Source organism: Stomoxys calcitrans, chromosome 1 (genome assembly GCF_963082655.1).
Source record: "Stomoxys calcitrans chromosome 1, idStoCalc2.1, whole genome shotgun sequence".
NCBI classification, from domain to species: Eukaryota; Metazoa; Arthropoda; class Insecta; order Diptera; family Muscidae; genus Stomoxys; species Stomoxys calcitrans.
This window is the reverse complement of record NC_081552.1, coordinates 44421766-44438241: the sequence shown is the minus strand read 5'-3', so window position 1 is coordinate 44438241 and position 16476 is coordinate 44421766. Positions and strand designations below refer to the sequence as shown.

Genomic DNA, 16476 nt, shown 5'->3' with positions numbered 1-16476 from the left:
AGTTCGGCTGTCAAAGAAAGGTGTGAGCTGCTTATTGAATATATTATAAGTTGCAATCTGGCGATTTGTAAAAAAGGGCTTAAACCGACCTTTATTACCAGGAACAGGCAGGAGGTACTGGATATTACCTTTGTATCGGAAGATATAAGTGGAAGAATATGCGACTGGGAAGTGTTGGATGACCACAGCTTCTCTGATCATCGTTATATTAGTTTCAGCCTTGGAGAAAATACTGAAGTAGTGGTCCCTCGGCTAAACAGAAGAAAGGCGAATTGGGATAAATTTCGACACAAATTCTGCACGTCTATTCCTTCTTTACTAGAAAAGGAAGTGGAAACTACGAAGGATAAACCATATCACGAAGGCCCCGAATGACTGCTTATGTCAGCATGGCCTAGTGCCAAGCCATGGGGAAACAGCGACCGCCATGTTGGACCCCAGAGCTAGTTTGTCTAAGGAAGCACTGGAGAAAACTCTTCAACAGAGCAAAAGCCACAAGAGCTTCACACGATTGGGACATCTATAAGGCTGAGCTAAGAAAATATAAGGGCGAGCTTAGAAAGGCTCAGAACAAATCCTGGGTATAATTCTGCTGCTCCGTGAAGGATACATCTGAGGCCTCTAGACTAAGGAAGATTCTGTCCTTGAGACCTATTACGGTGGGGTATATTCAAAAGTCAGAGAATGTATGGACAATGTCTAGTGATGAATCGTTGATACACATTTCCCGGGAAATTCTCCAACGGACAACGTGGCGCCAGAAGAGGTTGTCACTGATATGCATTCGCTGGAGGCCATTAGGGAAATTGTGTCTGAGCCGAAAATCCTTTGGGCGATAAGAAGTTTCGACTCGCCAGGCCCTAATGATGTATCACCGGTTGAATTACAAGCTGTGTCTGATAGACTGGTTCCCTGGCTTAGAGAGTTATACTCTGCTTGTATCAGAATGTCATATATACCTGTGGGATGGAGGGACACGAAGGTCATCTTTATTCCGAAAGCAGGAAAACCCTACCACACGAAAGCGAAAGATTTTCGTCCTAATAGTATGTCATCCTTTATGCTGAAGACTCTTTAGAGGTTAATAGAAACATATCTTAGGCCAAAGATCCCTAGAGATCGCCTGTCGCGGCAGCAGCATCCATATAGTATGGGTAAATCAACTGAAACAGCCCTTCACGACCTAGTCATGTGGCCGACTAGAGGGTTCGCTCGCTGTCAAGGAATATACAATGGCAGCATTTCTTGCCATTAAATGTGCTTCCAATAATGTAAAACCGACGTCAATCATGAAGAAGAAGAAGGAGTTTCTAGGCATCAACTCTACCCTAAGAAAGTTTATTAATAACTTATTTACTAAAAGATGCATTACGGCAGGCTTGGGATCTGTGGATCTAAAAAGATGGGTCAGTAGAGGAACACCTCAAGGAGGTGTACTGTGTGCTCTACCTGGGAATATAGCCATTAACAATCTATTATTGTCTCTGGAAGAAAAAGGCGTAAAAGTAGTCGCGAATGCTGATGACGTGGCAATTGCGGTTAGGGGAAAGCTTCCCAGCACTCTAAGAGATATACTTCAAGAAGCTCTACGTGCAACAGCAAAGTTGGCTACCGCAAGAAGTCTAGGTATAAACCCGAGCAAGACAGAAGTAGTTCTTTTCAGCAGGAGATACGAGTTGCCTACAGTGAAACCTGTCTCCTTGGGTGGAGAGAATGTTCCATTTACAGAAAGCGCAAAATACCTGGATGTTTTGCTGTACAGAAAATTGAACTTCTAATCCAACATTTTGGAAAGGGCAAGAAAGGCAACTCTTGCCTTTAACACCTGCAAGAGAGCCATTGGCAAAAGCTGGGGGTTTAGACCACGTGTCATGCATTGGGTATATACTGCAGTTGTCAGACCTATAATGCTATATGGTGTTGTGGTTTGGTGGACGGCGCTTCAAAAATCCACCTATTGCTGAATAATTAACCGGATTCAAAGGATGGTTTGTTTGTGCATCACAGCCGCACTGAGGACTAAACCATCTGATGCACTGAATTTAATGCTACATCCTATGCCTCTGGACATTATGGCTACCCAAATTGCAGCGACCACTGCCGTGAGGTTAAGGGAGCTTTCTTATTGGTCATGTGGCGGCCACGTACACTGTGTTATCCTTGATACAATATCCGGTGTTCCAGGTAGTGTGGATTACACCCTACCTGAGCCGCTTTTTGATAAAAATTACTGTACCACTATTCCTGATAGAACCGATTGCAACTACGATATCCCTGGTAGCAGAAGTTACATAGACTTCTATACGGATGGTTCCAAACTAAACGACCAGGTGGGCTTTGGGGTGTACTCTAAAAATCTAGAACTGGTCATATCGAAAAGGTTTCCCGACCACTGCAGTCTGTATCAAGCGGAGATCCTTGCAATTAAGGAAGTGGTGAAATGGCTAAGATTTCCCTGGAGAATGTATTTCTGAACACAAAAACCGCCTTCGACTGTCGCAGATCTCAGTCACAGTTCAAAATTCACCTGTTCTGGGTGCCGGGCCACAGAGATATCCCAGGGAATTCGAAAGCAGACGAGCTTGCGAGACTAGGAACTACCTTACACATTCCAGGGATACTGGAATCTGTGGGTGTGCCTCTAAGCTAAGTATTCAGGACTAGGCCCGAAGCGCAACGAATGATAGATGGTCACAAACAGGGGGATGTGAGCATTCCAAAACTATGTGGCCTAACCTAGACTTGAAATGGTCTACTGCTTTGCTGTCATTGGCTTGAAAAGACGTCTCAGTCAATGTGTCCGTCATGATAGATCACTGTCTAATTGGAAAACATGTTGACAGACTAAAGCAGAAACGACTTTTGCAGAAGCTGTGAGGATATCGAAGAAGAAGAGTCTATAGAAGGCCTTCTGTGTATGTGTCCCGCACTAGCAGTTAGATGGAGTTACCCTTTAGGTTCTCATTTCTTTGAGAACCTATCTGATTTAGCGGCCGTGGACATTCGCAAGTTATTGGGCTTTTAAAAGCGATCTGGATGGTTCAACGGTAGGAACTGGAAGGCATCTTCCTTCTTCTGTTCATGTGGTATCACAATGGACGAAAACTTCTAAGTGAGTCTGAGTCTAACCTAACCTATATATATAAACTGATCCCCGGATTTGACTCCTAGAGACCTAATTTTCATAAGATTTGGCCCAAGGACTTCTGCTTTGATTTCCAACATCCAACAGTTTTTACTTGTTCGTTTGGCATTGGGTGGTACCTTATCGCGTTTTGCCGATTACTCTTCTACGGCTCCAAGAAACTTAAATTTTTAATTGATTTGGGAGAAATTTCCTTCAACTTAGTTCATTTGTATAGATTTTCAGTAGAATCTAGGTTCGCAAGATTTGTTCCGGCTAAAATTACCACGTATTCACGTGTTTGTCTTAAAGGTTATTAAATTTTTTTTCTTTTTCAAATACAGTCGAAACATCTGGTAAGTGAAAATGCTAAAAATACGTCAATTTGGTTTTGCTTATCTGTAATATTCAGTTAAGCGTAGTTCGGATAAGTGAAATAAATATTCAGTAAAGCGGTATAAGCATAAGTGCAATCGAATTTTAGCGCCAATGTACTAATAAGGTATGAAATAACTTGAGTTGAAAAAGAGCAATGTTCAGTTAAACTCTTTGAAGCTCATAAACGATATATGAAAATACGTTTTTGCAAATTTTATTGATAACACGATTAAAAAAAATAGCAAAAATCGATTTTTCGACTTATTTTTGCAAAAAGTTGACGTTCCGATTTTTTGTCAAAACTTTGCAAATTTTTCTAAGTAAGATTCTTCTATTTCCTACAAGTTTTCGTAAGCTTTTGTCATCAAGATAAAATCATTTCCTATATTTCCATAAAGAGGAGGTATTAGTAAAGGTTTTAAATGCAAAATTGGCGCATTTTTACAACAAACCACCCCCTATCTTAAAACCAGTATGGGTAATTTTTTTTTACAAAATTTAAATTCCAAATGCATCTCAGAAAAATTTAAAACAAAATTTAGCAGCCAAATTAGCAAAGCCAAACTTGTATCTCTGTACAGGGGCCTAATTCTCGCATCCGATATCAAGCGAGTTTTTGTGCGAAGAATAAATCCATTCCGTAAGTACCATTTGGATCATAGCTTACGATCGTAATTTGTCAAAATGTTATCGATTTCGGGGAAGAAAAAATCGATACGCGGAGCATATTTTGCCATCTCAAAGATAAACAAAGCAAATGGTGGTTGTTAAAAAATGTTTTACATCTAAAAAAAAAATAAATAAAACGTTTTAAACAATATGCAATTGTTTTTTAACGATATGTTACTGTTTTTACACTGTAAATATTGGGTTGCCCAAAAAGTAATTGCGGATTTTTTAAAAGATAGTAAATGCATTTTTAATAAAACTTAGAATGAACTTTAATCAAATATACTTTTTTTACACATTTTTTCTAAAGCAAGCTAAAAGTAACAGCTGATAACTGACAGAAGAAAGAATGCAATTACAGAGTCACAAGCTGTGAAAAAAATTGTTAACGCCGACTATATGAAAAATCCGCAATTACTTTTTGGGCAACCCAATAGTTGTTTTATGTGAAAGATGACAAAAAAATTTGTGGATTAAGTCGCCTCTAGCACAGCCAACGGAACTTATTTGATGTTGGGTTTTTAAGGCAGGCACAAGGAAAACAACAGGCAAAGTACAATTGGATAAAATCAGAACTTTTCCTTGAAAAAATGTCTTGCTGCCTAAAATTTAGTAGTTAAATGATTCAACTTTTGGTTTAGTAAGATTATTTGTTTGTATGTAGATAATTTATTTTGCCGAATTTGGCTTGAGCACAAAGTTAATTTTTGTCCAATGTGAAGGCCGGTACTATATTCGGTTTTCGCGTTGAAACTGCATATGAAAAAAAAAAATCTGCCGAAACGTGTTCGTTTCGTCAAAACTTGTTTTTTCATCTAGGGAAAATTTACATTTCACGACGCCCAAAAAGTCGCTGCGCACAAGTCATTTTCTTACGCAAAATAAACACGATCACCAAACTTCTAATGGTAACTGAGTATTTGCTAGTGTTAGTAATGTTGCTCATATAAATAAGAAAGTACGAAATAAAGTACGATTTTGTTGAAATTTGGGGCAGTAAGTTGTGTTAGGCCATTTGACATCCTTCGTCAATTTGGCTCAGATCGGTTCAGATTTGAATATAGCTGCCATATAGACCGATCCTCCGATTTAAGGTCTAAGGCCCATAAAACCCACATTTATTATCCGGTTTCGCTGAAATTTGGGACAGTGAGTTGTGTTAGGCCCTTCGACATCCTTTGTCAATTTGGCCCAGATCGGTTCAAATTTGGATATAGCTGCCATATAGACCGATCCTCCGGTTAAGGGTCTTAGGCCCACAAAAGCCACATTTATTATCCGATTTTGATGAAATTCGGGACAGTGAATTATGTAAGGGCCATCGACATCCTTTGTTAATGTGGCTCAGATCGGTCCAGATTTGGATATAGCTGCCATATAGATCGATCCTCCGATTTATGGTGTTAGGCCCATAAAAGCCACATTCATTATCCGATTTTGCTGAAATTTGGGACAGTGAGTTTTGTTAGGCCCTTTGACATATTTATTCAATTTGGTCCAGATCGGTTCAGATTTGGATATAGCTGCCATATAGACCGATTTCTTGATTTATTGTTTTGGGCCCATAAAATGCTCGTTTATTGTCCGATGTCGCCGAAATTTGGAACAGTGAGTTAAGTTAAGCCCCTTGACATACTTCTGCAATATCGCACAGATCGGTCCAGATTTGGATACAGCTGCCAAATAGACCGATATCTAGGTTTTAGGTTTTGGGGCCATAAAAGACGCATTTATTGTCCGATGTCGCTGAAATTTGACACAGTGAGTTTGGTTAGGCTCCTCGACGTCCTTCTTCAATTTTGCCCAGATCGGTCCAGATTTGCATATAGCTGCCATATAGACCGATCTCTCGATTTAAGGTTTAGGTTCCATAAAAGAGGCATTTATTGTCCGATTTCGCCGAAATTTGGGACAGTGCATTATGTTAGGCTTTTCGACATGTTTATGCAACTTGGCCCAAATCGGTCCAGATTTGGAGATAGCTGCCATGTAGACCGATATCTCGATTTAAAGTCTTGGCCCCATAAAAGGCCCATTTATAATCCGATTTCACTGAAATTTGACACAGTGACTTATGTTCGGCTTTTCGACATCCGTGTCGTATATAGTTCAGATCGGTATGAGGTATATGAGTATAAGGTACGAAATTTTCACCGAATTTTGATGAAAGATGGTTTACATATATACCCGAGGTGGTGGGTATCCAAAGTTCGGCCCGGCCGAACTTAACGCCTTTTTACTTGTTCTAATCTCAAATACCTCTCATTTAAACCCCTTATTGCAAAAGTCAGCAAATAAGTCCAGTTTAGGATATGGGCCCTAAAAACTATTAATATCGAGATCCACTCCCTTTAAGACCCGAAATTGCGATGGTGGGCAAATACGTCCTATTTGGGCGTTGTTATGGGGGTGGGACGTCCCCTAGGGAGTTTGTTCCGAATGTTGATATCAGATTAGTGGTCTACTCCCAAATACCTTTCATTTGAGCTCCATATTTCCATAGTCGGCAAACATGACCGGTTTCGGGAGTGTTTTGGGGGATGGGGTGGCCGTTCAGTGGCTTGGCCCTGAATATATATATCAGATTCGTGTTCTGGCCATATTGGAATGGTCAGCAAATCCGTCCTATATGAGTGGTGTTATGGGGGTGGGGTGGCCCCATACACACTTCTTCCCGAATATTGAGGTCAGATTCGTGCTTTACTCCCAAATACCTTTCATTTGAGCCCCATATTGGTATTGTAGTAGATTTGTCCTCTTTGGGGGTTGTTTTTGAAAGTGGCGGCCCCCATACACTTGGCCCCACATTTGGATATCAGATTTGTATTCTACACTTAAATACCTTTTATTTGAGCCCCATATTGCCATGATCAGTAAAAAAGTCCTGTTTGGGGGGTGTTTTGCGGAAGGGGTGCACACCCCTTGGTCCCACATTTGGATACCAAATTCGTATTCTACTCGCAAATACTTCTCATTTGAATCCCATATTGCCAAGATCGGTAAATATGTCCGATTTAGGGGTGTTTGGGGGTTGGGGTGGTCCCGCAATTCGATAGCAGATACGTTTTCTACTCTTAAATACCTTTCATTTGAGTCCCATATTGTCATGATTGGTCTTTATATATATTTGGTAGGTTTTAGGGGTGGGACTGCCCCCCTAGGTACCCCATCCTAAATTTAATTACCAAATTTTTATTTTTAGCTTACTATAAGAGAGCACACAATATTTCGCTTAAATCGCACCATCACGGACATCTGGCGTTTCTGAACATTAGGGTAAAGGGGAGGGTCCGCCCCCTACAGATATCAAAAAATTTAGTACCCTTTTTTCATCACAGGATCATTATTCACCAACTGTGAAAATTTCAAGAAAAACGGTTCAGCCGTTTTTGAGTCTATAAGGAACACACAAACAAACATACAAACAAACACAAATTGATTTTTATATATAAAATATGCTTCGATGTCCTACTTTTAACCTAGTTTCTTTAAAATAGACGAAAATTTGTTATTTGCGATAGGTAAATTGCTGCGGGCAAAAACTCGCACATTTCTGTTCGAAGTTTCGAATAAAATTAATCGATAACGGATGCCATAATCCAAAAAAAGCAAAACTCGATCAAAATTAGTCGATTGCGGATGGGAGAATTAGTCTTTTCGACTTCAAAATCGACTATTCGAATTTTTAATCATTGAAAGTCGACTTCGACTTTTTTACACAAAAAGCCGAATAATCGATTAGTCAAAAATCGACTTTGGGATTCCTAATAAAAACTTTTTCAGTTTAGCGCTATTTACAGTTAAGCGATTTCCACTTAAACGAATTCAATTGCATTGAATAACACCAAAAATTTATGGTTCTTTCCATCAAGTTTCACTTAAGCGTATTACAGTTAAGCGGGCAGCCGGTTGGGGTACCGGATTGATCCGATGGATTCCTTCATCGGCAAGGACTGCCTTCTCAGTGTACAACACATTGTTACAACAACAACAGTTAAGCGGTTTGTTTTAGAGGAAATTTTTTCTTACAGATTCTTCACTTTAATACTTACCTTTAGCTGGACCGTCCACCAACTATCTTTTTTCCCTTATGTCTTCATATTAAAAAATGTTATTAATTTTACCCAATTAACACACTAAAAATTGTATGTATTTTCTTCTGTTTTTTCCACAAATGAAGGTGTCATGTGTTTTCTGTTGTTGTTTTTTCTTTCTTTTGTTTTAAATATTTTGTTGTTGCTTACGAAACCATTACAGACATGCATGAATAAAGATTTCAAGCCATTTCCGTTTGTTGTGTTTTATTTTTCAAAAAAAAAAAACTAAGTCTTTAAGAGAGGATGAAGAGAGGAAGAAAGAAATACTGCCCCAGAAATATTCAAACATATGATGTTTGTGCAAGGGGTGTTAGTGGTCATTAGTAGATAATCTAGCGTTATATCCAAAGAAATACGTTGGAGAAGCAAAGAAACATACATAAAACCACCTGAACATGAAAACAGATGAATGAACATGAAAAACAAAAAATGTTTTGGAGGTAAAGGATTCATTACATTCTAAAAAAATACCTATATTTTGATTTTTTTTTTCAAAAATTTACATTTTTTTTAATTTAAAGTAACTCTCAATGAATTAAGAACAAAGTTAAAATTAACAAAATGTATTGTTTAGTCTCGTATTAGAGGAATGCAGAGACCTTAGGGTGGTCCGTTATTGTTGTTTTTTGTTTTTTAATTATTATGGGAATTTTTTTACGTGGGTTAGTTTTTTGTTTGTGTTGTGAGCCTTCTAAGTGATTGGTTTTGGAAAATTTGAAATCTTTATTTTTTCTTGAAATGTTGTAACGGCAGTAGTTGGGTTCTCGTTTCCTGTGTCCTTTTGTTTCGTTTCGTTTTTGAATTTGAATTGTTTATGAATTACGTTTATTATTATTATAATTGTTTGTTTTGCCATTTTTTGTTTTTCGCTTTCTTTTGGTTTTTTGTTTTGTTTGTTTTTGTTTTTTTTTTTTTTTTTTATTAATATTATCCATAAAATAATAATAAAATGTTAAAAGTTTAACTATGTCTTAAAATCTAATGAAAAAAAGATGTATGTATGTATACATAGACGAATATGTATGTAAATTTTTTATGCAAGGTTTACTTTTCCTTTTTTTTCTTTTGTTTAATTTTTTAATTAACACCGGCCAGCCGCTCTACGAAACGTAGAGGCCTCCTAAAGCCCCGGCTATTTCATTACATATTTATATATATATATATATATATAAATTTTGAATTGAAACATGTTTCAATTTCGCGTGCTTTTTACCTAAAGTCTGTTGAGTCTGTCTGGACTGTCTATTTGTCTGTCTGGTCTATAGTTATCATGTGGTCGGTTTGTAGGTTGCTTGTTTATGGGTGGATGGGGGCTGTTGTAATTGTTCTTGTTGTAATCAATTTCTTCAATAGTAATAGTTGAAAGTAGTAGTTGTGGTTGTGGTTGTGGTTATTGTAGGTGATTCTTATACAGGCGACTATTGTTTATATGGTTGTGTGAGTTTCAGCTGCTATCTGTTACTGGTCTATTTTTGTTGTTGTTTATTTTAAAAATTTATAGTTGGTTGATTGATTGGCTGTTCTTCTATGTCTCTTGTCGCTCTTTTATTTTATTTAGAGGGAGGGGGAGCTTTATTTATTAGGACCTTTTTGTGTGAATTGCCTTTTTTCGGTTTCGGTTTATTTTCTTGCTTTTGTTTTTTTTTTTCTGTTTTAATTTTACGATTAAAGATTAATGCTAATGGTTGGTTTTTGTTTTACTCAAACGTATAAAGAATTTAAATTTAAAATTGTTTTTAAATTTTCAGTGTTTTTGTTTTCTCTGTATTGAATTGTTGCTCGGATTTCTATAGATGTATGTACAATTTTTGTTGTTGTTGTTGCGGTTGGTGTCGAATTAATTCAATTTAGGATTGCTCATCTACAAGGAGCATTATTTGTTGTGTGGTTGTTGGTGCTGGATTCCGTGTACATTCGACTTGATGGGCATTCCAATCCTTTCGTTGACAAAACTCTGAACAATAGGGCGTCTTTCGGCATAATGAACACTCCGCTAAAGCTTCGCGATTGCAATTAGCGCACTGAAAATTAAAAAAAAAATTAGTTACACTTGGAAGGGAGGTGGGGGGCCAAAATTTCCCCATAAACATCCCATTAACCCTAGGATAGGCGAACTTTTTTTTAAGACGTTGTTGAGCGGACGTGGTCTGGCCATACCAAAACTTTAAGAGACTCATAAAATGTAAATTATTAATTTATTTTTATACCCACCACCATAGGATGGGGGTATACTAATCTTGTCATTCCGTTTGTAACACTACAAAATCTTGATCTAAGACCCCATAAAGTATATATTGGGTTGCCCAAAAAGTAATTGTCGGTAATATAGTCGGCGTTGACAAATTTTTCAGCGGCTTGTGACTCTGTAATTGCATTCTTTCTTCTGTCAGTTATCAGCTGTTACTTTTAGCTTGCTTTAGAAAAAAAGTGCGCGAAATTTTGTTTACATTTGTTTGTTTGGCGTCAATTTTAATATGGGTACCACATGTATTGAAAGAAATTCATTTAACAAACCGAAGAATCAACGCTTGTGATATGCACCTTAAACGCAATGAATTCGATCCGTTTTTAAAACGAATCATAACTGGAGATGAAAAATGGATTGTTTACAACAAATTTAGTCGAAAACGACCATGGTCCAAGCATGGTGAACCAGCTCAAACCACTTCAAAGGCTGGAAGGGTGTTTTGGAAGGGTGTGGTATATTTTGAGCTGCTTCCAAGGAACCAAACGATTCATTCGGATGTTTACTGTCAATAATTGGACAAATTGAATACAGCCATCAAGGACAAACGACCAGAATTGGTCAATCGTAAAGGTGTTATATTCCACCAGGACAACGCTAGACCGCACATATCTTTGGTCACTCGCCAAAAACTGAGTGAGCTTGGCTGGGAACTTTTGATGCATCCACCATATAGCCCTGACCTTGCACCATCAGACTACCATTTATTTCGATCTTTGCAGAACTCCTTAAATGGTAAAACTTTCGGCAATGATGAGGCTATAAAATCGCACTTGGTTCAGTTTTTTGCAGATAAAGGCCAGAAGTTCTATGAGCGTGGAATACTAAATTTGCCAGGAAGATGGCAAAAGGTTTTCGAACAAAATGGCAATTATATATTTGATTAAAGTTCATTCTAAGTTTTATTAAAAATGCATTGACTTTCTTTTAAAAAATCCGCAATTACTTTTTAGGCAACCCAATATATTTACCTCAACGAATAAATTTCATATTTTCAAATTAAGTCAACTTTGTTTTTAGCTAAACAAAATCTAAATAAATGTTTAAAATCTGTTGACAACACCAAAATTTGCAAAATGTATGTTGTGATGCAGCCAGACCATGTCCGCTCAAATCCGTAAATATGAATTTCATTAGCATACAATTTCCAAAATAATTCAGAGTCCTTCATCGGCAATGCCTGCCGCCTCAGTGTGCAATACATTGCTACAACAACAGGGGTATACCAATCTAATCATTACGTATTTAATTCCTCGAAATATTGATCTGAGACCCTTAAAAGTACGCCAGACAAATAATTAGGTAGTAGTAGCAGTATTTCATCCAGTAATACATGTGCATATGTACAAAAATCAAATAAAGATTTAATTCTTAACAAGTTTGACTTTCGTCCTCAATCGATCTCTAATAATTTACAATGTATCGAGGTCAATGGTATTCAATTATTAAATTCTCTTATTTAAAATTCTCTGTAGTTAATACAACTTTATTATATATTGGGTTGCCCAAAAAGCCATAAAAAGTAATGCTTTAGAAAAAAGTGTAAAAAAAGTATATTTGATTAAAGTTCATTCTAAGTTTTATTAAAAATGCATTTACTTTCTTTTAAAAAATCCGCAATTACTTTTTGGGCAACCCAATATTTAGCTAACTCCAATTATTTATATTTCCATTAAAAGCAGTTTTTTTTTTGCAAAACGGCCTAGGAAATGCTCCACATTTTCAATCTCTCCTGAATTACAAAGCAAACAAAGTTTTGATATATTAGCTTGAAAGCGATTTCCATTTAAATTGAGCATATCAATGCGGGCTTTAAATATCCAAGTTTTATTATACTGTAGATTTTTTCTGCATTGGTTCCACTGCTGTTTATTCATATTATCACTAGACCCATTAATAACAAAATGGCTTCCGAGACTTCTTAACAGTTTCCATTTGGATAAAATGGAGACTGCATCATTCCTTAGATAATTTTGCCATGTAAGGTTTATGCTGCTCTTGGCAGCAGCATGTTGCGTAAAAACCATTTTTGGAGTTAAATCCATTCCTAAATAGTTGTACGTGTTTGTTATTTTCATTTCTTGGTTGTTAAAATACCATTGTTATACCCTACACCACTTTAACTTAGTGAATTAGTTTGTAACACCCAAAAGGAAGAGGGATGGACCCATTGATAAGTATACCGATCGATTCAGAATCACTTTCTGTTTCGATTTAGCTATGTCCGTCTTCCACGTTGATTTGTGTACAATCTTCAGGTCCAATTTTCATCCGATCATCTTCAAATTTGGTATAGGCATGTTTTTTGGCCTAGAGACGAAGCCTATTGAAATTGTATAAAGCTCCAATATATTGGGTTGCCCAAAAAGTAATTGCGGATTTTTTAAAAGAAAGCAAATGCATTTTTAATAAAACTTAGAATGAAATTTATTCAAATATACTTTTTTTACACTTTTTTTCTAAAGCAAGCTAAAAGTAACAGTTGATAACTGACAGAAGAAAGAATGCAATTACAGAATCACAAGCTGTTAAAAAATTTGTCAACGCTGACTATATGAAAAATCAATTACTTTTTGGGCAACCCAACATATATTTGTCCGATTTTCAGTTATAATGCAATACAATGGTTATTTGTTAACCGATTCTCTCGAAATTTGGCAGGAAGGATTTTCTAATGACTCTCGACATTAGTGGTGAATTTCATAGAAATCGGTTCAGATTTAGATATAGCTCTCACTCACTCCATGCGCTCATGCGCTCGCAGTGGCTCTTCACTTCTAGAGTCACTGCAAGCGCATTTATTGACCAATCTGCCCAAAATTTTGTACAACGCTTTCCTCGATGACCTATACAATGTCTGTTAAGTTTGCTTGAAATCGGCTCAGATTTAGACATAGCTCTCATATATATATTCTTGTTCGATTTGCAGTAATCCGGCGAGGTCCATCAAAATTGGTTCAGAATTAGACATAGCTCCAACTTTGTACCTATAGGGTAGGTGTAGGGTATTATAAAGTCGGCACAGCCCGACTTTTGCCTTTCCTTACTGCTTCTATCCTTGACAATCGTTCGCCCTTCCTGAAAACCATGATTTCAGATTTAGTTAAGTTGACCTCAATACTCCACATTTAACAATATTCCTCGAGGCTGCATATCATTTTCTGTAGCTCTTCACCTTTATATGCTAAAATCACATTATCGTCCGCATATAGGAGTAACCTTATATTAATACCACCGATGTAGATATCTCCGTCTAAGTGATCATGTAAATCATTAAGATAAAAGGAAAATAGCATTTGTCCATATATCCATACATTCGTATGGAACTTTCCACCCCGGGGGCCTTATTGTATCTCAGCTATTAACTTTGGTTTATCCAGCTCATGAACTGTTTTATGCAAGGAAGGGTATTGAATGCTACCATCCTATGGCAGCCGGTTTTACGTACCGGATTGACCCCATAAAGTCCTTCATCGGCAAGGGCTGCCGCCTCAGTGTACAACACACTGCTACAAAAACAACAACATCCCTTTGTTGTGAACCTAATAAACTTTTGAAATAGTCTTGAAAATCCTGTGCCTGTACTGACGTTAACATTTTGGTTCGTCACTTCTGATCTCTTTTGTTATTTTCCACCAATCTTTAGAATTTCTTACAATATCCAGTTTTCTATCTAGCTTTTCTTCGTAATTCATTGGCTTGCAAATATTTTTCATTGTGATCAGAGCATGGATTGAGCCTGATTCTTTTAATTTTTAAATGAAAAGATTTACGCGTTATGACACTTTGTGGTAAACCACCGCTGTTTCTGCGTTATTGTGAGGTCATTTTGCCTGCACTTGGCCTATGCTTTTTTTAAAATGGTCGTTATTTCGCCAAACTCGAAATATTCTTTTGCATTCTGGGGCTTTATTCTTTCCATTTCCCTTATAACTCTATCTTGGTAATGATTTTTGTAACTTTCTTGCCATTTTAGCTTTGGTATTAGATTCGCTTCAGATTTTCTTATGCTGTTTGTCTCCACTTTTAGTGTTGGGCATATGGGTAAGTGATCCGATCAAATTTAATGGTGAACCTGGAATTTGTAGCACTACTCAATGTCTTGTGATAAAGCACAAATATCATTAACGGACTAAGTCACCGCTTGTTCTGGCATTTAAAATAACCAATCCATTGTCATCACACAGTTGGACAATCTTAGCGGCTTTATTATTACAAACTTTTCCCTTTGACATTCTTTCTCCTCTGCCACCAATAAAATTTTGGGTACATATTTCATCCATTTGGTTTTGGAGCAGACCATTTCGGACATTAAAGTCCCCAAAAAATTATGAGATTCTCAATATTTGTCTCAAAAAAGAAAGTTTCAAATTTGCTGTATTCCTCAGATCAAATAGTACTCCTCATCTATCTATCTATCTGTATATATAAAAATTAATTTGTGTTTGTATGTTTGTTTGTGGGTTTGTAAATTTGTTTGTTCCGTATAGACTCTAAAACGGCTGAACCGATTTCTTTCAAATTTTCAAAGATCGTGGGGAGTGGTCCGGAAGGAGTAATAGGATATAAAGGGTGATTTTTTTGAGGTTAGGATTTTCATGCATTAGTATTTGACAGATCACGTGGGATTTCAGACATGGTGTCAAAGAGAAAGATGCTCAGTATGCTTTGACATTTCATCATGAATAGACTTACTAACGAGCAACGCTTGCAAATCATTGAATTTTATTACCAAAATCAGTGTTCGGTTCGAAATGTGTTCATTCACCGTAACGTTGCGTCCAACAGCATCTTTGAAAAAATACGGTCCAATGATTCCACCAGCGTACAAACCACACCAAACAGTGCATTTTTCGGGATGCATGGGCAGTTCTTGAACGGCTTCTGGTTGCTCTTCACTCCCAATGCGGCAATTTTGCTTATTTACGTAGCCATTCAACCAGAAATGAGCCTCATCGCTGAACGGTGAATGAACACATTTCGAACCGAACACTGATTTTGGTAATAAAATTCAATGATTTGCAAGCGTTGCTCGTTAGTAAGTCTATTCATGATGAAATGTCAAAGCATACTGAGCATCTTTCTCTTTGACACCATGTCTGAAATCCCACGTGATCTGTCAAATACTAATGCATGAAAATCCTAACCTCAAAAAAATCACCCTTTATAATTTATTACCCTAAAGGCACGACCCCAAAATAAAAGTGAACCGATTGGGACAATATGGGATTCAAATGAAAGGTATTCAAGATTAGACTACGAATTTCATATTAAAAATTGGATCCAAGTAACTGGGGGGTTGGCTCAACCCCAAAACCCCCTAAAATAAGTTCATTGTACGATAATGACAATATGGGACTCGAATGAAAGGCATTTGGGAGTAGATTACTAAAATGGTCAGGAAGGAGGAAAAGGCTTTTTAGTTTTTTGATATTGGAAGGGGGCGGACCCTCCCCCGTTACCCCAAAAACACCACTTAAAATCAAAAGTGGACCGATAGGGACTATATGGGCATTAAATGAAAGGTATTGGGAGTAGAATACGAATATGATATTAAAAATTGAGATGAAGTATGCGAGGGGTCGCTCAACCCCAAAAACTCCCCCAAACGAACATATTGGACGTAAATATCAATATGAGATTCAAATGAAAGGTATTCGGGACTAGACTACGAATATGTCATAAAAAATTAGGTCCAAGTAATTGGGGGTCGCCCCACCCTCAAATGGGAATATAATTCGATCCTAGCTATTGTAGATGAGCCTCAAATTAAAGGCATTTGGTAGCAGATTGCGAATATGACATTAAACTTTGCGTCCAAGAATCTAGGTGGTGCTTTACCTCCCCATTAAAATAATGGGGGATCAAGTGATAGATATTTTTAAGTGGAGTGCGTCATACAAATTTGTGCTCAAGTGGCAGATAGAGTGAGGCGCCCCCCACCAAACGGCTGTTTACACGAA

The 16476-nt window shown here is 37.2% G+C and overlaps 1 protein-coding gene across 1 annotated transcript in view; it reads right to left on the bottom strand.

Moving 5' to 3' along the window:
* Nucleotides 1–8291: 8291 nt before the first annotated feature.
* The window catches only part of LOC106093525 (deformed epidermal autoregulatory factor 1), a 31013-nt gene continuing 22828 nt past the window's right edge, over nucleotides 8292–16476 (bottom strand). Inside the window, exon 4 of the mRNA XM_013260585.2 lies at nucleotides 8292–10289. Within this exon, the coding sequence (XP_013116039.1) occupies nucleotides 10116–10289 (174 nt within the window). The 3' untranslated portion in view covers nucleotides 8292–10115. The remainder of the gene's footprint in view (nucleotides 10290–16476) is intronic.